This window comes from Gorilla gorilla, chromosome 5 (genome assembly GCF_029281585.2).
Source record: "Gorilla gorilla gorilla isolate KB3781 chromosome 5, NHGRI_mGorGor1-v2.1_pri, whole genome shotgun sequence".
In the NCBI taxonomy this organism is placed as follows: domain Eukaryota; kingdom Metazoa; phylum Chordata; class Mammalia; order Primates; family Hominidae; genus Gorilla; species Gorilla gorilla.
The window spans coordinates 133,248,866-133,271,272 of NC_073229.2; the positions used below are offsets into that span (position 1 = coordinate 133,248,866).

The following is a 22,407-nucleotide window of genomic DNA, read 5'->3' on the forward strand; positions in this document are numbered from 1 at the left end:
CTCCCATCCACCCCAATTCACAGAAGATAAAAGAGGCAGGCATTGGGAGCTCAGCAGGAGCCCCAAAGACACCTGCCAGATATTACCAAGCAAATTCAACCTTGCTTAGTTCCTTTCTTCTAAATTATATCAGGCTGTCTGACACAGAAAGCACTGTTTTGAAGACTTTCTGCTTAGTATGTCAAGCTCCCATTGGGGGAAGCACAGTAGAAACACTGATAGGGCAGCTCTAATGTCCTCATTAGACCGTCAAGGAAAGAAACTTCTGTAGTAGATAACTTGCTTGGAGTACTAGACATGAATCAACCAGGAGCAGAGTATTCGGTCGCTTACTGGCAATACCGGCATACAAACAATCACTTGCTTTCCTATATTATGTGTCCCTGAAGACACGTTGAAAGTTAAATGTTTATAAGTGAAATAAGAGACTAACACAGTGTAAAGGAAGTCCAGTTCCCAGAGAGCTAAAACAATATTTATAAAATCCTTATAGTTCCTAGAGGCACTATTTCCCCTAGGACCAATGAACCTTCAAAGTAGCTTAAAACTTTCTCAGTTGGCTGGAGACTTGGGGGCTCTAAGGGCATATAGTGCTAGAGGGCTCAACTTCCTATCTCCTCCCCTAGAGGAAGGAGGCAGAATAGAATACTAAGTACTCACATTCACTGAGTGCTTACTGGGTTCCAGTAAGCATTGCTCATAACTCTGTAAGGGAACTGAGGCTTAAGGAGGTTATGTAACTTGCCCAGTCACACAGTTTGGCAGAGCAGGACTTAAACCCGGTCTGACTAACTTCACAGCCCATGGTCTTGACCATTATCCTCCAATGCTGTCCAGGTACTGAAGCACAAACTTTGGCCATGGGTCTCTCCATGTGCACTTGATCACCTGGATGATCCATGCAGCTGCCTCTCTGCAACCTCTCCCTGCTGGTGCCATGCTGGCATACCAGAATGATGCTGGACTCCAAGGAAGGGCTGGTTGCTCCAGAACTGCTGTCACTTTGGGCAACTACTAACACTTACACTGGGGCAGTGGTACCCTATGACACGATGTATTAAAATGGAATTTAATGTACAAAAGGCAATTAGGGATTTTCAATACATGTGGATAAAGTGCGGGATGTATGAAAGTCAATCACATAAAAATCAAGCGTATCCATTTCTAAACTAATGGCAGTTTCAAGTTTGACTCATTAGATGGAAGATCTAGATCAAATGCATCATTATCATCACCATGACAATCATCACCAATATTTGTTGTGCACTTACTATGTGTTAGGTTTACTTCTACATGCTTTACACGTTCAAATAATTCTCAGACCCACTGTATGAAGTATTATTATTCTCATTTTACAGATAAGTAAACAAAGGTTCAAAGAGTTTATTCACAGTTAAATTTGTACAGTATACTGAAGTTTACAAAATGGTTTACCAATGTCATCTCTTAATTTTTAGAATCATACCACAAGGGAGATAATAAAATGTCAATTACTAGATGAGGAAACTGAGACTGTAGAGGTTAATTTATTCATGAGCACATGGCCAGTAAGAAAATTCAACATGACCTTTACACCATTCTGAAGTAAGATCTCTAGTCAAAGTGAGACTGTGGATACTTAGAATAGATGGTTAGGAAATAAAGTAAATCAGATATAAAAAGTTTCTTTTGTTTTTTAAAGTATAACCTTTATTAAACTTAAGTGAAATATATAGCCTTTTCTTTCCCATGTCAAAAAAATAGATAAGCATAGGGTTTGGCAGATAGTAGATACACACACATACACAAATCTAATGAATGAAAGGAGAAGAAATGATTCATTAGGTTCAATGGTAAAATTTACATTGTCTCAATAAAATTTCAATTTTTCATACTCAGAATGACTGTCATCAACAAAGGTCATATGTTATAATTTAAGTCAGTCAATGTATACCTTAACTTGTTCAATGAGAAAGTAGATACATCTTAATTTGAGGTATAATCACTATCAATGACTTTGAGAGATCTTACACTGTGAGAAAACCTGTCTCCCTAACATTTAAATTACTTTTTACTTTTGAAAGGCTTCTCTTAAATATGTCCTTCGGTACCATTGAACATATCACTCTACCACTATTTTGCAAGGCTCAGTTTTTATCACATGATTGGAAGAATTTCTTGCTGTGTTTAGGCTATGAATAGCATTTGAAAAATTACTCAGTTATAATTATAGACAGCTAACACCTGCCAACTAGCTAGAAAATGAAATCATGTAAAATTTAAAGACAAGTGTGCAGTGCTTGTCAAACACAGAGGTATCAAAACAGTAAATGCTCACTTTTAGTAAGGTAAAGATTCTAATTAGACTTTACTGAATATTACAATAAAAGTAAAAATTATCCTACCCATATGGTTAATTTTTCAAGGCATATATATTTGTCAGTTTGTCAATTTAAACAACTTTTAAGTTAAAATACTAAATTAATACTATTCACTAAATGAATATGTATATTCAATGAATGATTATATATACATATTAAAGTTTATTTGGGTAATATAAACCACAAAGCTCATGTCATAAATTTTTTTCCCTTTAGTATTGTTTAAAAGCTTAGGAATTAGGTCAGGCACAGTGGCTCACGCCTGTAATCCTAGCACTTTGGGAGGCCGAGGCAGGCGGTTCACTTGAGGTCAGGGGTTGGAAACCAGCCTGGCCAACATGGTGAAACCCCATCTCTACTAAAAATATAGCCGGGCATCGTGGCGGGTGCCTGTATTCCCAGCCACTTGGGAGGCTGAGGCAGGAGAATCGTTTGAACCCTGAGGGGGAGGCTGCAGTGAGCTGAAATCACGCCATTGCACTCCAGCCTGGGCAACAAGAGCGACAGTCGGTCTCAAAACAAAAACAAAACAAAACAAAACAAACAAACAAAAAATAAATAAAAGTTTAGGAATTGTCCTAAGGTGATTTTATAATAAATGAAAGAATTTATAATTCTAAGACCTCTAACTTTTAAAATTAAAAATAAGGTAATATTTATGTAAAATACAAAGCTAAAAGTATCTAGTTTTTCCAAGGTAATTCCCTATTTCATTACAATCTATCAGATTTCTTTATATAAAAGACATTAGAACATGAGAATACAGATAATTATTATTTGCCAAATTTAACATGAATTTTTTTGTTACAAACTAAAGGTTGTTTTTAATCTATTTATTTGAAAAGTGTGCCACAAACAGTGAGTCTACTCGTAATAGACAGATTTTAATAATAAAATACCAACTGGGAAAATCTAATAAATGCTCCTAATAGTCATCCTACAGAAACTCTCAAAGTATCTCCAGCGAAAAAAGCACTTTTAAAAAAACAAGCATCTTTTAAAGTTTTTTTTTCTTTTATACAGTAACTTTATGGTACATGTATCTTTATTGACACTGGCTTAACTCAGTGTAGCAACCAACAGAAAAAAAAAAAAAAACAAGCATAAAAATAATGTTCTCATAGTGTGACTATCTAGCTAAGGATTTCATACCTAAATTTCTAGTGTGTCAATGCCCCTAGAAATACAATCACCGGCCAGGCGCGGTGGCTTATGCCTGTAATCCCAGCACTTTGGGAAGCTGAGGCAGGCGGATCACAAGGTGAGGAGATCGAGACCATCCTGGCTATCATGGTGAAATCCCGTCTCTACTAAAAATACAAAAAATTAGCTGGGTGTGGTGGCGGGCACCTGTATTCCCAGCTACTTGGGAGGCTGAGGCAGGAGAATGGCGTGAACCCCGGAGGCGGAGCTTGCAGTGAGCCGAGGTCGTGCCACTGCACTCCAGCCTAGGTGACAGAGTGAGACTCCGTCACACACACACAGAAATACAATCACCAAATATTCTGAAGAATCCTTGAAATCTGATTTCCTGAGTATATTCTGCCAGCCTAATTAAAGTACTAAGTAATTTCTTTAAGGTCATTTCAAATCTTTCTCACTTAATGTAGTAAATGTGAGCTAGAAACAATGTGTCAAAGTAAACCCTATTTTCCACTGACTTCTATTTAAAAATTTAGATATTTTACCATCGTGTGAAAAAATAAACTGATTTGAGAAATTCTGACAAAGTAGAGATTAGAATTGGTGGCAAAGCTTGCTTGGTGCTGATGTACTTCCAGCAGCACTTTCATCCTTCTAAGCACTTTAAGCATGCTGCCCTCCCTGACCAGCATCAACTCTGTTCTTCCACAAATTCTAAGATTTTTCTCATGTCTATGGTTCCTTCCAGTCCATGCTAATTTGCTACAACATAAACACTGCCTATTTTTAAGTTAGAAAATTCTTCATGATTAATATTTAACCCAAAGTAGTGCCCATTTTATTAAAATTTTAAGTGATTAAGAATCCTGTATTAGGCCGGGCGTGGTGGCTCACACCTGCAATCCCAGCACTTTGGGAAGCCAAGGCAGGCAGATCGCTTAAGGTCAGAAGCTCAAGACCAGTCTGGCCAACATGGTGAAACCCCATCTCTACTAAAAACTAGCTGGGTGTGGTGGTGCATACCTGTAATCCCAGCTACTCGGGAGGCTGAGGCAGGGAGAACTGCTTGAACCCAGGAGGTGGAGGTTGCAGACAGCCAAGATCATGCCACTGCACTCCAGCCTGGGCAACAGAGTGAGACTCCATCTCAAAAAACAAAAAGAATCCTTTATTATACCCAAGATTCTACAGCTACTTTCTGTCAGACCAAAGTTTCAACAATCCTTAAGTTAGCAGTTTGAATTATTAATTACCTATTCAAATGGTAAAAAGATATTTTGCAAATTTCTAATGGCTTATCAAGAGAAAAATAAATACAACTCTAAACAAAGACAACAGTACACCTACTTTCTAATTCTTTTACTTCATGAATGGCCTGCACATACAGCACCTGTAAGGACACAAAGTGTTGAAAATGAGAAAAAATTCTAATTAAGCCATTGTTTTAGAGGATCCTTCATGATGTCATGAACAACCCATGATCTTAAAGTAAAATTTACTATGCAAGTGTTTAACATCTTTGTACAAAATACTATATCCCATTTGTAAACAAAATAACTATGTTAGAAAAATATTTTTTAAATGAATCAGTTTTTTTCATGTTAGAGGCCAATGGGGGCACTCCAACAGGAATAAAATAGATGAAATCAGGCCGGGCACCGTGGCTCATGCCCGTAATCCCAGCACTTTGGGAGGCCGAGATGGGTGGATCACAAGGTCAGGAGTTCAAGACCAGCCTGGCCAACATGGTGAACCCCTGTCTCCACTAAAAATAGAAAAATTAGCTGGGCGTGGTGGCGCCCACCTGTAATCCCAGCTACTCAGGAGGCTGAGGCAGGAGAATCGCTTGAACCTGGGAGGCAGAGGTTGCAGTGAGCCAAGATCGTGCCACTGCACTACAGCCTGCGCGACAGAGCAAGACAGCATCTCAAAATAAATAAACAAAAATAAATAAAATAAAATAGACGAAATCTGAAAACATAAAGAGTACTGTTGTTAATTTTGATCTTTCTGAAGAGTCAAAACATAGGACAGGATGTATTTATATATTATAAAGAAGACACTGAGTATAGACAGTACAGATATGATTCCTCCTGTAAGTCAGAAAGTTAAAAAAAATTGGCTCTGTCTTCAAACAATTTAGAAAAAAAAAAGTTAAAGATTTGCCTTGAATTTCTTCACATTCTTTATCCAAAGAAGGACAGAAAACCTGAGAATAAAGAATACTCTCTGAGCCTCAAAAGCAAGGAAGGAAAGTGGTCAAAGACAGGAATGAGAGGAGGCAATGAGAAGTAAGCCACGAGGCTTTCTGAGGGAAAGGGACCGAGTTCACAATGTATCAATAAAATAAGAAAGGCCAGAAAATAGTGGTATGGAAGAGAGAAGCTTAGTGTAAATATTGAAAGAGGACTCTCATATTTGCTGTGATATCTAAGAGTCAGCAGTGAATGTTTGACATGCACTACCTTAGACTTTTGGCTCTCACTAAATGGCAGTTAAAAAAAAAATCAAAACAAAACAATCATTTAAAAAGACCAAATCTGCTTCTAGAATGTCTCCAATCTGTTATATTTTATAGCCTCACTATAAATGAATTAAGTATGCTTCTAATCTAATTGGATCCAAATTATAAATAGACCAAGTGATATATTATCTAGTTAGATACACATGCAGTTTTAATGAAAGCCTCTAATTAGGCCTGACTGCCTTCTGTCCTGCTTCTCCTCATCGAGAAATTTTCTGTTCAAGTGATGGGGGGGGCAGGGGGCGGGTCTCCTGGTCCTTAGGGGCTGAATGCTGATTAGTCCAAACCAAAAATAGAAATGCCCAATTTCCTCATCAATGACTGGCTTAGAAAAGGGCATGTGACCCAATCCCAGTCAATAGAAACTGAGAGGAAGTCTGCTAGAGGGTTTCTGGGAAAGCTTTTCTTCCCCGAGAGAGACGTGGGAAGAAACTCTTTTCTTCTTAGCTGCAGATAGTCATGTCTGCACATGGTGCCTGGAATAGCATGCTGTAGGAATGGAGACATCATTTGCTATGCTGAGGAAGGAGAACAAAAAAAAGAAAGCAGACAAGTAATGTAGTTGAGCCAATGAATCAATCAAGCTTGGAACTGCCAACCTCCAGACTTATTATGTGAAATAATAAACTTATTGTTAAATTTTCAATCTATTTATTACTCAATTGGATAGCAACTAGATACTGCAACTACAACTGTAACTCTAACAGCTATAAATGTGCATCCTACCCAGCAACGAAAGTTTCATTTCTCCTGGAGGTGGGGGGGGGGGGGGTAATAATCACTTTACTAAATGAAAGCCTCCACCACCCCACTTACCAAAGATAACTATTTTGTTGCTTATTCTAAATTTTCTATCTTAAGCCAATTTACTTTCAGACAATATTGATTGCTGGCAAACTTACGAAAATGACCAAATGACCATTCTTGGAAAAGTACTTGGCTATTCTGGATAGGCCTCAAAATCTTTTGATACATATGTGCTCTCATATTTTCCTCCTTAATTACATGTATCATCAAGACTATAGTTCACCAGTAGACTATATTAGTAAAGTGGGCCAGTATTAATACTCCCATTCCTTTGTTTAGAGAATCAAGAGTATCAAAATGTGTAATTCTTCTTTTTAAAGTTTCTTTAAAAACCCAGTATAAAGCCTTGGATGAGAATAGAAAACCTTCTTCAAAAGCAGGAAACAACTCTTACTGATCTTCAAGTCCTAAGTACAGTGCCTGCCTGGCCCAGAATATTTCTCAAAAATGTGAATATATTTAAACATGCTGATGTGGAATCAATAAATTGAGAACTGGGGTATAAACAAAAGATGCTATCTCCCAATGTGTCCATTTTTTTTTTAACAGATTTAGCTACTTGGAATTGAATTCATTCTACCACCTTGTCATCATTTCTCCCTTGCCAACTATAGCCCTTTTAGCTGACCTATAGCAATTAAGGGCTTTCAGGAGCAGCTGCAGAAATTGCATATGCACCACAGCTTTTGCTGCTTTACTAATGAATAACAGAAAGCATTATGGAGTTCTACATTTGAATTAATATTTGCTTTCTCATGTGAGGCTGATGCTAAAATGGTAGGCAGTGAAGCTGGAGAGGTAAGTGAAAGCCAGATAATGCTGGGTACTATATGACATTAAGAAGTTTAAATTCAATTCTATTCTAAAGGGCTTTTGCCAGTAAAGTTACATAGATTTTCATTTTAGATAAATGGCTCTACAGCTATGTGGAGGATAGTTATAAAAGTGGAGGGTGAGTTTAATCTGGAGAAGGAGACATAGCAGTGACAGAACTAGAACAGCGGTATCGGGGGCAGAAATTCATCTAGGACCTATTTCTACTTGGATGTCTCATAGGCAACTTAAACTCAACATGTCTAAAACAGCAGTCATTTTTCCCCTAAATTGACCCCCTGCCACTCTTTTGTCTCAGAAAACAATTGCACAATTCACCAAGTACCTCAAGCCAAAAACTTTAGAGCCATGCTTAATTTTGTTATTTTCCTCGTCTTCTAAATCCAACTAAATACTATATCCTGTGGTTTCTAACTCCTTGATATCTACCAGACCCATTTTAATTTTTTCCACTCCCTCCTGCCCTACCTCACATCCTAGTCCACTATCACTTTTGTCATAGGCTAGTAGGACAACCTCCTAATTGATGTCACACATCCACTTTTGACCATGGAAATCCATTCTCTAGAGTGATCCTTCTGACACACTATCAATCACTATACTACCTTGCTCAAAATCCCCCAGTGGCTTCCATTATTTCTATGATAAAGTCCACAACCCTTAAATAGCGTATAAGCCCCTCTGGGATCTGGTTTCTGCCTAGTAATAGCAGGCATACCTAACATTAACTGAGCATTTCTTTTATGCTAGGCACTGTGCTATGCTTTGCAAACATCATTTATTTTATTCTCACAGCAACATTGTGAGGCAGGAACCATAAGCATAATGCTCATTTTGCAGATGATGAAACTGATTCAAGGATAGATTATGTAACTTATTCAAAGTTGTAGAGTTAATAAAGTACAGTCCCATACTGCGTAACATTTCAGCTGATGATGGACCCCCATATGCAACAGTGGCCTCATAAGATTACACACTTGACCCTTGAACAACAAGGGGTTAGGGGGCCAACCCTCCACACAGTTGAAAATCTGTGTTTAACTTTTGACTCCCTCCAAACTTAGCCAACAATAGCCTACTGTTGACTGGAAACCTTACTGATAATATAAACAGTCAATTAACACATATTTTGTATGTTATACATATTATATACTGTATTCTTACAATAAAATAAGCTAGAGAAAAGAAATGTTATTAAGAAAATCATAATGAAGAGATCATATATTTACCATTCATTAAGTGGACGTGGATAATCATGAAGATCTTCATTCTTACGGTCTTCACTTTGAGTACACTGAGGAGGAGGATCAAGAGGAGGGGTTGGTCTTGTTATCTCAGGGGTGATAGAGGTGGAATAGGCGGAAGGAGAGGCAGAAGAGGCAGGCATACTCAAGGTGTAACTTTTGTTTGTTTGTTTGTTTGAAACAGGGTTTTGCTCTGTCGCCAGAGGGCTGGAGGGCAATGAGACAATCACAGCTCACTGCAACCTCGAACTCTTGGGCTCAAGCGATCCTCCTGCCTTAGCCTCCTGAATAGCTGGTACTACAGGTGTGCTCCACTGCACCCAGCTAATTTTTTTTTCTTGACTTTTTGTAGAGATGGGTCTTGCTATGTTGTTCAGGCTGGTCTCCAACTCCTGACCTCAGGAGATCTTTCCACCTCAGCCTTCCAAAGTGCTGGGATTATAGGTGTGAGCCACCCTGCCCAACTTAGTATAACTTCTATTGAAAAAATAATCTTCCTATAAGTGGACTCATGCAGTTCAAACCTATGCTGTTCAAGGGTCAGTTGTAATTCTATATTATTACTCTACCTTTTCTATGTTTAGATACACAAATACTTACCATTGCATTACAATTGCCAAAGCGTATTCAGTACAGTGACACGCTGTATGGGTTTGTAGCCTAGAAACAACAGGCTATATAACACATAGCCTAGGTGTGTAGTATCTAGGTTTGTGTGATTTCACCCTATGATGTTCAAACAAATATGATACCACCTAACGATGCATTTCTCAGAGTGTATCACCGTCATTAAGTGACACATGACAGTATCGGAGCCAGGTCTGCCAAACTCCAGAGTATGTCCTCTTAAGCTATTCACGCCACCCTCAAACTGTCTGCCCCAGCCATATTGCATTACTTTCAGCTCCTAGAACTCATCTGCTCTCCTTGTCATGAGGCCTTCATACATACTGTTCCCTATGTCCGGAATGTCCCCTCACAAATCTCACCTTTACATGGATAATATTTATTCATTTATCATGTCTCTGCTTAAATGTCATTGCCTCAGGAAAGCTTTCCCCTACTATCTAAAATTAAATTTTATATTTGTTTACTTCTTTATGGTCTGTTTCCCTTTGGTATGATGTCAAAATTGTTACCACTGGTCTTCAGTTCTCAGAATGACATTCAGCAGGAGTTCAATAAACATTTGTTGCATAACTGCAAGCATAAATGAATGATGCTGGGGTGGAAACTCCCTAAACTGAAAACTTCATCTATTCAGACTACTGATGAAAAACAGAAAGAAAGTATAAATTTGTTCATCCACTGGATATTTATTTAGTAGCTTCCAGGTCCCAGCCAGTACTCTTAAGAACTCATAGCCTTCCTATGGGAGACAGACACAAAAGCATGTGCTTATAACACAATATAAGTAAATTGCCTTTTATAATTGTACAACAGATGCCGAGATGGAAAAAAAGAGTATAAGTCTATAGGGAACCTTCCCAGGAAATTCCTGAGTCCTTTTGCAGGATGAAAGAGTCTTGAAATATATATCGCATAGTCTATGTATTTCACTTATGAAAGGGAGAGGAGCATCTACTATATATACCAGAGTACTTTACATCTGATTTAATTCCCACAAGAGCTCTGTGTTGTTATTCCCATTTTACAGATGTGGAAATCCAAGCTAAGAAAGGTCAAGGAATTTGCCCAAGGTTACAGGCAAGGACATTAGTAAAGGAGTGGAATTTGAGCCCAACTCTGACTCCAGTACCCACTTATTTATCATTATATTGAAATCCTTTGATACTATGCTCCCCAGAGCCTGCTTACTTTTATTTTCAATATAACTCTTAACACGATTGGTTATCTGGTTTCATTCTAATATGAATTAAGCAGCAAAATGAAAGATCAGGAAGAGACCAAAGTCAAGTATCCTGATGGCAAAGGAAAGAACAGAAAAACTATAAAAATTACACACAAAAATATAAAAACTAATGGATCATATAGTCAGTTCTCCACCCTTTGCTGCACAACAATAGTTGATATGCATAATGATGACCCCATTATGGACAAAAATGGTTGTTACAGTCACTACAGTCTAGAAGACAGAGAAATAACTTTTTGTGTTTCAAAGGGTAAACCTCAGTTACCTAGTATATTAATTCCTCTCGGGTAACTCTGAATTGTAACAATTGTTTCCAAAGTGTTAATGAGAAGAAATATCCCAAGATCTTAAATAGAGTCTTCATTTTGTGGATATTATTTTTCTGTTGCTTTAAACTAAATTCAAGCCAGTATATAAAAACTGTCACTTTTAACTTACATAGTTACCCAAGTACATTTTAAATTTTAAAAATCTCTCATACGGGACTTTGGACAACACACGTGGACTGAGAAATGTAAAGATTGACAAGCATATATAAGGTGTTACTGAATATTGTCAATATCTAAAAACTTAAAAAAAAGTATTCTAAGACACCTTGTAATAAAACAGGATAAATTATGAATGAAATGGAGGAAAAACTATAATATTTTTAACCTGCTGCACTCATATCTTAAATAGCTACACATGTGAAAAAGAAACAATTCAGGCAAACACAGAGAAAGCTAGTTGAGCAATTTGCCATAAAAGTGTTTCTATCAAATACCCCACCTGGGTCCACCTTTTCAACATGAAGATGTTAGCTTCTTTTAAGATAGGTTTTTATTATTTTATATAATTCTCTTCTTGAAAAAAGAGAGGTTGCATTTAGAGAACACATCCTGGTTTGTTTTGTTTTTAAAAATAAGAGAAAATTGTTCCACCAATTATCTTGAACAGGCTGACTAGGAAACATTTAATATCCTTTATCATTTTAGAGGCTTTTAAATGTGAGCCTTTACACTCAGAACACTGTGACAATGTGAAAAAAAACACTGGCTACATTTTCCAACAACATGTAAAAAGAAATATAAGGAAAAACAAGTATTTACTTGGAATTAACTGTAGTTTTCATATATTCTTCCAGGAGCAAAGCAGTTTCTGCCTAAAACTCTCTAGAAAAACACTACTTGTTTACTTACAGAACACTCTAAAGATGTAAACTCATAATAAAAGTTTACATAACAACCTAATAGAAACAAACACAATGTGAATAATGGCAAGTAAAATTTAACTGTACTAGAGACATAGTTGTATTTAAAATGCTCTTCCTTACCTGGATGCTCTTCAGAATAAACTCACTTTTCTCTCTCACATCTTTGAAGGGACACCTCTTAGAAAGCATAAGCAGATGAGCAAGTAGCTTATTCAACCCATCCGAAGACTCGGTATTTGAAAGCCCGTCTGATGGACGATGAGGTGTTTCTTTCACCGAACGAAGATACTCGGTTTTCCTCAAAATGGTTTGCCTAATGTTTTCCAGTGCTGTCTCCCTAGTAGTTGAATCTCTGCTGCAGAGTCCATCCCATCTCACTTCATTCTCTCCTTCAGCCATGACAATAGTTTTTCCTTTGCGGTCTTCAGTTACCTTTCAGCATGCCCCAAAAAATTGCTTTGTATTTTTTAAATCAAAAATGTAAAAATAAAATCAGAGAAATCAAATCGTCATGAAAACACACAGCTGGGTGACATTTGGAACCACTGGTGCCTTCAGCCGATCTACAAGCTAGATCACCCTCTCACCCTCTCCTTGTACACGAAAGGGCAGTCTTCTTTCTGGAAAAACAAAGTTCGAAAGTTGCAACCTTGCAGCGCTGGCTTTGGTGGGCAGAGAATTTCGGGGAAGCGTTCTCCTCCGTCTCGCGGGGTCAGTGGATATCCTCACGTTGTGGAGCTGTCAAATCTGTGCTCTGCCCCAAAAGGCTGTTAACAGTTGAACACCCTCCAGCCATTCCGGGCTTTTTTGTCTGTGCAGCCACCGGGTTCTCTCCGGCGTTCCCACCCCGCCCCTTCTCCGACACCAGTCCCCGCCCTCCGCAGCTCCTCCCAGCGCCTCAGCAGCCGGCCGGCGCAGGCAGGGAAGGCTCGCCGAACCCTGGCCCACTGGCCGCAGCGGCCGGAGGCTTGGGCGCTGTCGGAGGGCGGCAGTCTCGGGCAGCCGTAGTCTCGGCGGGCGGCGGTGAAAAAAAGCGTCCCCAGCCCCGCCAATTCGGCACCCCCGGGAAGACGCTACTTCTCCGATCCCTGAGCCCTCGCCCACCACCGCCGAGCCAGAGGGCACAGGGCGGCCCTGGCAATCCTCGAGCGCCAGGCTGGGCCGCGGAGCTGGCGGGGCGGCGGGGCCCGAGGCGCAAAGCCCGCCCTTCGCCCAGCCCCATCGGTGGGGATCAGCCCAGAGGGCGGGAGCAGGGAGTGGAGACGGGGTCCTCACCCCCAGCCCCTCCCCTTTCTCCGCCCGGCACAAACCGGGAGCCGCCCCGGCCCCAGCGCCTTCTTCCCCGCCCAGGCAGACGCGACCCGCCGAGGCAAAGCCTTAGGAAAAAGCCCCGCCCTCTGGCAGGCTACCTCCGGACCCCAAGTGCGCCGCGCGCACTGCCGGCTGCTACGCATGCGTGACTGCGAACTGGGCCAAGCGCCTCCGGAGGCGCTAAGCTTGCGCCCTGAGGCGGTTTCCGTTCCCGGACTTTTGGACTCTGTCCTGGAGAAGGGGAAGGAAAAAGTAAGACGTAGAAGTACACTGAAACTTCGTCACACATAAAACAAGCACGACAAAGAAAGAGGGCGCGAAGGGACTCCTGGAAGAAATTGAGTCTACATTTGAGATCACCCTAAAAGTAGTGACGGCCTCTTTATTACTCCAAACCCCAGATTTAACTCGGTAGGACGTCTTCGCGTTGACTTGTGGGGAATGTAGTTTCGATGCTGCCGGCGCGTTTTGTTTGCGACAGAAACTACAACCCCCAGGGGCCACCGCGACGTTGCCTGTGGGTGCCCGCGAACCAACGGTTAGCGGTGGCAGGGGCTGACTGAGAGCGTCTGCTTGGTAAGCACTGTAAGCTGGGTTGTCACCTTTCCTTGACAGGGTTTTTCCTTCCTCCATTTCCTCTGGGATTTTGGAGACAAAGCCATCTAGGGTGGCCTCCCTTAGTCCAAGGACTTTTTCCAGTGACTTGCGTGGGAAGGACTAGTCCAGCTGCCCAAGCGCGGGGTGTGGTGGGTGAGGCAAGGATTTGGGATCCTGATCCCAAGGGTCGCAGGGAGCGGCCTAAGTAAGGCCAAGAAGGAAGGATGCTGTGGAAACTGGAGCTTCGCGCTGCTGCCTCGGATTCCGCCCTTTTCTGTGGACACACGCGGGGTGGATTTGGGATCTCTGCGCATTTGCACCTTTGTTTGCCTTTGCTTAGGGATGTTCTGGGCTTTATTTGCTCAGTCAAATGAAATCCTAGGCAGGGCTTTGAAAGCAAATTGTCAAATCCATCTCGTAAAAGAATCCCCAGTATTCCTAGATAGGAATTCTTGCAGGCTTTAAGGATACAGCAGGAAAAAGAAAGCAAAACCGTAAAAGTCTCCAAAACTTAAGTCGACTTTTTCAAAAGATTCAGTCATTTGCTTAAAATTAGTTTGCTTTTAAAAAGTTATTATTTGAGAAAAGTCGAGGTTTGAACGGTCATCAGTGGACTGATAATCGGTGTAGATTTTAATTCTTTACATTGCAGAATTGCATTGCACTAAATTCTAAAAATTTCATCTTGCTAGGCACTGAGTATACAACAATGAAAAAGACAGTCTTACTAGTTAGAGGAACTAGTTGTTAGACATACGGTTACAATAATATATGATATCACTGGGATGTCTAGAAGGAGATGACTTAGCCCAATCTTGGAAAGTCAGGGAAATCTTCATCCCAGGGGAAATGAAGACCAAAAGAACAGCATATGCTAAGGCCCAGAGTGAGAGATAGGGTACTTTCAGGAAACGTCAGTAAGCCAAATCATGCATACTTGGCGGTGTGGGGTGGGACAGGAAGGGTGCTTTTTGTGTATTGATGCACTTTGAAGCTACAAAGAGACAGGTATTGTGAATTCTTTACATCGTTTCTGTAAGTGAGCTATTTTTGAATAGATGCATAGTTCTGATGAATTGGTCTAATTTCAAAAGCCTTGTTACATTCTGACACTTCTAGTTTGAATCTGAATTTTAAAAAGGGAATAACGTGTGATTGAAAAAGCAAAACAAAAACCATTCCGTTTTCATCTCCTTTTTGGGATCTTCATCCTCTATCCAGCCCATAAAGGGTCGGGTAGTTTCTTAAGGCTGGGTGCCTTTTTATGCCGTAGTTAAATATGATCTCATGTATACCCATGGCTTCACCAACACCTATGACTCTCAAATGAATAGCTCCATTCAGCTTCACCTCTCAGCTTTCACAATATCTCTTGGATATTTCTTCTTGGATATCTCAAAAGCATCTCAAACTCAACATACCTAAAACCAAATGCATAGTTATCTCTTATGAATCTAATTCTTTTTCAGTGTTCCTTATTTCCGCAAAGGACACTACTATCCATCTACTTGTGAAAATTTGAAAGCTAAGCATTATTCTTTATTTCTTCTTGCCCTTCATACTTCTATGGCCAAATTATTATGAAGTTCTGCCAACCTTATCTCCCAAAATATCCTTCAAATATATTTTTCTCTCCACCTGTCTTCAAACTGCGATAATTTCTCAAGACCACTACAGTAGCAATTATTCACAATGACCCTCCTCCATTAGTTCTCCGTTATATCTGCCAGAATGATTTTTTGAAACTGCAGATCTGATCAGATTTTCTCTTGGTTAAAACTGTTCAGTGGTGTCCTACTACTGTTAAAGACAAAACTCCTTTATAAAGCCTGACATCATCTGGTACTCTTTCAGACTAACTTCATATATTGCTCTCCAGATCAGCCATACAGTCCATTTTTCAGTCATTGGTTCTCATATTCCATTTCACCCACGCATTTACTCAACAAATCTCTGTTGAGTCCCTTTTATGTAACAGGACATTGAAGATACAGCATTGACCACAATATATAAAAATTCCTACTGTCATAGAGCTTGCATTCTACTGAGGAGAGATAATAAATAAATATGTAAAACACTTAGTAAATGAAATGAAGACAAATGCAGTGGAGAATAAAACAACTGGGAAGGGGAATGGGGAGTGCCAGGATGTGAGGGGCAAGGTTCACTTTTAAATAAGGTTGTTAGAAAAGACATAATCCAGAAGGGGACAACTGAGATATGAAGTAGGGGAGGGAATAAACCATGTAGATGCCTGGGCAAATAGCATTCTAATGAAGAGAATTAGTGCAAAGGCCTTGGGCAGGAGCCTGAGTGCACATTTGAGAAATAGCAAGAAGGCTAGTGTGGCTGGAGCACAATGAGTACAAAGAGGAGAATAACATGAGGTCACAGAGAAAGGAAGTAATGGTAGGAGAACATGTAGGTGACTGAAAGGACTAACATTTTTAATTGGGTTGGGAAGGCATTGGAGAGTTTTGCGCAGATGAGGGCATGATCTGACTTAAAAAATGACTACTTTTCTCTCTCTCTCTCTTTCTCTCTCTCTTTCTCTCTCTCTCTCTCTCTCTCTCTCTCTCTCTCTCTCCCCCTCTCCCTCCCTCTGTCTCAATGGAGTTTTGCTCTTGTTGCCCAGGCTGGAGTGCAATAACACAATCTTGGCTCGCTGCAACCTCCACCTCCCAAGTTTAAGTGATTCTTCGTCCTCAGCCTCCCAAGTAGCTGGGATTACAGGCATGCACCACCATACCTGGCTAATTTTGTATTTTTAGTAGAGACAGGGTTTCACCATGTTGGTCAGGCTGGTCTTGAATTCCTGACCTCAAGTGATCCACCCACCTCAGCCTCGCAAAGTGCTGGATTACAGGCGTGAGCCACTGTGCCCGGCCTCTTTCTTTTTTCATGAGACAGAATCTGACTATGTCACCCAGGCTGGAGTATAGTCATAGCTCACTGCATCCTCGAACTCCTGGGCTCAAGTAATCCTCCCACCTCAGTCTCCCAGGTAGTTGGGACTACAGGCACGTGCCAACAAGCCCAGCTAATTTTGTATTTTTTCCTTTTTTTTTTTTTTAACTGAAATTACATAAAAGTGGAGATAATTTTTGTCTTTTTGTAGAGACAGGATCTCACTGTGTTGCCCAGGCTGGTCTTGAACTCCTCAAGTAATTGCCTCAAGTGATCCTCCTGCCTCAGCCTCCCAAAGTGCTGAGATTAGAGGCATAAGCCACTGCAACTGGCCTGAAGTGAATATTTCTTTTAAATTGTGTTGAGCATAGACCATAGGGAAGCAAGGGTGGAAGCGGAGAGACTGGTTAGGAAACTAAAGTAATAATCCAGGTGACAGAATCTGGATACATTTTGATAGTATCCAACAGATTTTGCTGACAGATTGTGTGAGAGTAAGAGTCAAAAATGGCTTCAAAGTTTCTAACCTGAGTAACTAGAATGGAGGAAGTGCCATTTACTGTTATGGGAAAATCTGCAGATTTGTGAATGGGAGAGAGAGGAAAGGTTGGTATTTTAGCTTGGCCGTGTTAAGTTTGAGATGCCTCTAAGAAATTCACATTGAGATGTGGAGGTGGAGGAGGCAGTTGAATAAATGAGTCCAGAAGTGAGGAGAAAGATCTGGCAATAGATATAATTTTGGATTTTACAGTAGTGTTTTGATAGCAGTTGTTGATATCACCAAAAGTGATATTCTATGGAGTTTGGGTGGATTTGGAGTTCTCTGCAAAGGTGACTGTGAAGGAGCAGCCAGTGAACAGAGGAAAACCCACTGTTCAGTAGGTGTTCTAGAAGCAAAATGAAGAAAGTAATTAAGGAGGAAGGAAAAATAAGTTATGTTAAATGTTGCTGTAGGTCAAATGAGATGAGGATTCATAATTGACCAGTACATTTAGCAACATGGAGGTCATTGGGATCTTGATAAGAAACTTTTGGTGGAGTAAAGGGTACAAAAGCCAGATGGGTACTTTTATTTATTTATTTTTATTTATTTATTTATTTATTTATTTATTTATTTATTTATTTATTTTTGAGAAGGAGTTTTTGCTCTTGTCGCCCAGGCTGGAGTGCAGTGGCGCTATCTCGGCTTACTGCAAGCTCCGCCTCCTGGGTTCAAGTGATTCTCCTGCCTCAGCCTCCTGCGTAGCTGGGACTACAGACACCCGCCACCATGCCCAGCTAATTTTTGTATTTTTAGTAGAGACAGGGTTTCACCATGTTGGGCAGGATGGTCTCGATCTGCTGACCTCGTGATCCACCCGCCTCGGCCTCCCAAAGTGCTGGGATTACAGGCGTGAGCCACCATGCCCAACAATGGGTACTTTTATTTAGTAGAGTATGGGAGACAGTGAGTATGGATGCAGCACTCTTTTACTGTGTTCTTTGTCCAGATTGTTCTAGCCTGTCTTTAACTCCTCTTCTTGCAGGTCTTTGCTCAAATAATCATTTTCTCAGAGGTGTCCCTGATCTAATTAAATACTCTTCTTGTAAATAGACCTATTGCACCATAAACCTTGAGTTGCTCTTATGTTACAAATTAGTTTTGCAGTTGTGCCATGATTTGATTAAAGTGTGTTTATTTCAGTAGAGCTTAAGCACACAAGGGGAACTACTGTGCTTGTTTTTGTTGATCATCTTATCTCTACCTCTGAGTACAGTGCCTGGTACCTAGTACAAACTTAATAAATGTGTGACGCAAGAATAAAGGAATGAATGAATGGAAGAATGATATAATGCCACAGAACTTTCAAAGGTATGGCATATTTATCTATCATTTACAAAAACACAAAGTAATTAATGGATGGACGAGGGTACATTATAATAAAAACATTTCAGAAAGTTCGTCCTAAAAAAAACAAAGCTGGGCACAGTGGCCTATGCCTATAATCCTAGCACTTTGGGAGGCTGAGGTGGGCCGATCACTTGAGGTCAGGAGTTTGAGACCAGCTCGGCCAAGATGGCGAAACCCCGTCTCTACTGAAAATACAAAAATTAGCCAGGCATGGTGGTGGGCACCTGTAATTCCAGCTACTTGGGAGGCTGAGGCAGGAGAATCGCTTGAACCCAGGAGGCAGAGGTTGCAGTGAGCTGAGATCGTTCCATTGCACTCTAGCCTGAGTGACAGAGTGAGATTGTCTCAAAAAAAAAAAAAAAAAGAAGAAGAAAGAAAGAAAGTTTACAGAATCTGTAGCCTAGGAAATGTAATTACTGGTCACATAAAATTTTATTTAATGTGATACAGTTTCACATTGTTTAATTCAGAGTTCTTATATTCATAATGTCTGCTTTTTGGCTGGGCATGGTGGCTCACACCTGTAATCCAAGCACTTTGGGAGGCCGAGGCAGGTGGATCACCTGAGGTCAGAAGTTTGAGACCATCCTGGCCAACATGGTGAAAGTCCATCTCTACTAAAAGTACAAAAATTAGCCAGGCATGATGGCACACGCCTCTAGTCCCAACTACTCAGGAGGCTGAGGCAGGAGAATCGCCTGAGCCTGGGAGGCAGAGGTTGCAGTGAGCCAAGATCGCACCACTGCACTCCAGTCTGGGTGACAGAGTATGACTCTGTCTTAGGAAAAAAACAAAACAAAACAGTCTGCCTTTTTTGCTGCAACATATCAATAGATGTTATGGAATTTAGAAGAACTTCTTTAGATCAGTAAATTTTCACAGTTACATTTTAGAAGAGTAATTAATTAGGGAACAGATATTGAGAGGTTTTGCTAACTTTGGTCATGGACCGTGGAATCATGCAGTATGTTGCCTTTTAGACTGGCTCCTTTACTTAGCAATGTGCATTTATAGTTATTTTATGTCTTTATATGTATGGCTTGGGAGCTCATTTGTTTTTATCACTGAAAAATAATCCATTGTATGGATATATCACAGTTTGCTTATTCACCTTTTGAAGGACATCTTAGTTGCTTCCAGTTTTTATCAATTATGAATAAAGTGTCCTAAAAATTTATGTGCAGGCTTTTTCTGGGCATAAATTTTTAACTCATCTAGGAATATGATTGCTGGATCTCAGGTAACCCTATGTTTAGCTTTGTAAGAAACTCACAGCTGTTTTTCTTTTCTTTTTTTTTTTTTTTTTGAGACGGAGTCTCACTCTTTCGCGCAGGCTGGACTGCAGTGGCGCCATCTCGGCTCACTGCAAACTCCGCTGCCAGGTTCACGCCATTCTCCTGCCTCAGCCTCCTGAGTAGCTGGGATTACAGGCGCCCGCCAACGCGCCCGGCTAATTTTTTGTATTTTTAGTAGAGACGGGGTTTCACCGTGTTAGCCAAGATGGTCTCGATCTCCTGATCTCGTGATCCTCCCGCCTCGGCCTCCCAAAGTGCTGGGATTATAGGCGTGAGCCACCGTGCCCGGCCACACAGCTGTTTTTCAAAGCAGCAGTACCATTTTCTATTTCCCACCAATGAATGAGAGTTCCTGTTGCGCCCCACCTTTGCCAGGATTTGGTGGTATCAGTGTTTTGGACTTCAGCTGTTCTAATAGGTATGTAATGGTATCTCATTATTGTTTTAATAGGTGATTCCCCAATGACATATGTTGAGCATCTTTTCATACGCCTATTTGCTGCCTGTGTATCATGTTTGGTGAGGTGTCTTTTCAGATCTTTTGTCCATTTTTAAATTATTATTACTGTTGAGTGTTTTTGTTTTTTAGAGGCAGGGTCTCGCTAGGTCACCCAGGTTGGAGTGCAGTGTTGCTTTCATAGATCACTGTAACCTCAAACCCCTTGGCTCAAACAGTCCTGCCTCAGCCTCCGAAGTAGCTAAAACTACAGGCATGCACCTCCACGCTCAGCTTACTATTGAGTTTTAAGAGTGCTTTGTATATTTTGGACACAGAAGTCCTGTATCAGACCTGCATTTTGTAAATATTTTCTCCAAGTCTGTGGCTTGTCTGTTCATTCTCTTAATAGTGTCTTTTGCAAAGCAGAAATTTTTAATTTTAGTGAAGTCCAGCTTTCATGTATCATGCTTTTTGTGTTGTAGCTAAAAAGTCATTGCCATACCCAGGGTCATGTAGATTTTCTCCTGTCTTCCAGAACTTTTACAGCTTAGTGTTTTGCATATAGGTTTATGATCCATTTTTTATTTTTTTTTGTAAAAGGTATAAGGTCTGTGCCTAGATTTATATTTTTATTAAAAAGTTTCTGCTGGATCTGAAATTATTATTTTGATCAATAATATTAAAAGGTGAAAAACTTTTTTTTAAAGACCATTATACTGAATCTGTACAACTATATTGGTGCCATTCTTCAAAACTGTTCCTTGAGAGAGAGACCTGAAGTCAGTCTAAAGATGAGGCCAGGGAGAACTTTATCTGGAACGTATCAGGAAACCGGACTAACAGTTCCATTTTAGTTATCTGTTGTCAGCATGTGCAGTTGGCTGAGTGCTGTAAGTGAAAATTGTTAGGAAGACTTTCTACAATTAAGAATATTATTCTCCAATTGAATTACCTTGTTACTTGTCTACATTGCTGGTTTTTGTTTTTGTTTTTTTGCTACTTTTTTGCCTAGTCTTACAAGGTTGCAAAAATCAACCTGTGATTTTTCCACAATAGTTTGACCCTTCTCTACAATGAAACACTGAAGCCATGTAAACTTAAAATATCTCTTTCTATGATAACTGACTTCAACTTAAGTTTTTAAAGGAAATTATACTAATTATTTACTGTATAGTAGCATAAGCAGTTTTGCCTCTAAATGCTTCCTTAGTTTTTCTTTTAGATTGTTGAAAAATGTCTTGTCAACCAAGTACTATATGTGTACTTTTATGTGTGGGGTGTATGTGTATTGCCCAAATGAATCATAAAGGCTCTTAAATTTGAATCTGTATATTTTATTTTTAACTTTTCCTTAACAAGGTCGATTTGAATTCCTTAACAAGATTGATTTGAATAATATTCTTTTCAGCCCTTCAAAAACATATTTTCTGAAACACTGTCATACATACTATTCTCAGAATACCATGCCCCTTTTTTCTATGTTATTTTGGTTCCATCTTTCAGGAATAAATGAGTAAACCACTTAAATCAAGTTTACTCTTCAGTATTTTCTCCAGTTTTTCTGTTTTTGGTGTCTCCAATTTTCTATAGTATGCTTTGAATGACTAAATCTCTAGTATTTCTGACATATATTAATGGATAGATTTTTAAAAACCAATAATTGTTGAATCTATTTTCATTTTGCTCTTCTTGAAAGATTTGTGAGCGAACTCTAGCAATATACGCAACATACAATATGAATTTTATAAACCAGTCTCACTACTGACTTTGTTCTTATTTTTCTACTTATTTTCCTTATCCACATTTTACATCAATATATACATATATAGGGGTAAGATATTAAAATTATATGTCATTTTTAAAAGCATTACATATTTCAAACAAAAAATAAGAGTAACAAAATAAATACCCTTTTAAACTACCCCTTGGAATGAACAAATGTTAACATTTTACCTAGTTTGCTTTAGTTTTTTTTTTTTTTTCCCAATGA

The 22,407-nt window shown here is 39.8% G+C and overlaps 2 protein-coding genes across 10 annotated transcripts in view; one reads left to right on the forward strand and one right to left on the reverse strand.

Moving 5' to 3' along the window:
• The window catches only part of SESN1 (sestrin 1), a 106,565-nt gene extending 93,150 nt beyond the window's left edge, over window positions 1-13,415 (reverse strand). Inside the window, exon 1 of the mRNA XM_019029708.3 lies at window positions 12,098-13,415. Coding sequence (XP_018885253.2) covers window positions 12,098-12,376 — 279 coding nt within the window. The 5' untranslated portion in view covers window positions 12,377-13,415. The remainder of the gene's footprint in view (window positions 1-12,097) is intronic.
• Window positions 13,416-13,429: 14 nt separating this feature from the next.
• Window positions 13,430-22,407, forward strand: part of CEP57L1 (centrosomal protein 57 like 1) — a 70,606-nt gene continuing 61,628 nt past the window's right edge. For 4 of the 9 annotated variants that reach the window (XM_055390741.2, XM_063707168.1, XM_055390740.2 and 1 more), the window contains exon 1: window positions 13,605-13,864. Coding sequence is in view for 2 of the 9 variants with exons in the window: in XM_019029712.3 (XP_018885257.3) it covers window positions 13,430-13,540 (111 nt within the window). In the remaining 7 variants the exon portion in view is untranslated. Of the gene's footprint in view, window positions 13,865-18,549; window positions 18,645-22,407 lie in introns of those variants that run through there. The other 5 variants (XM_055390742.2, XM_019029712.3, XM_031012201.3 and 2 more) reach the window with 5 other exon arrangements.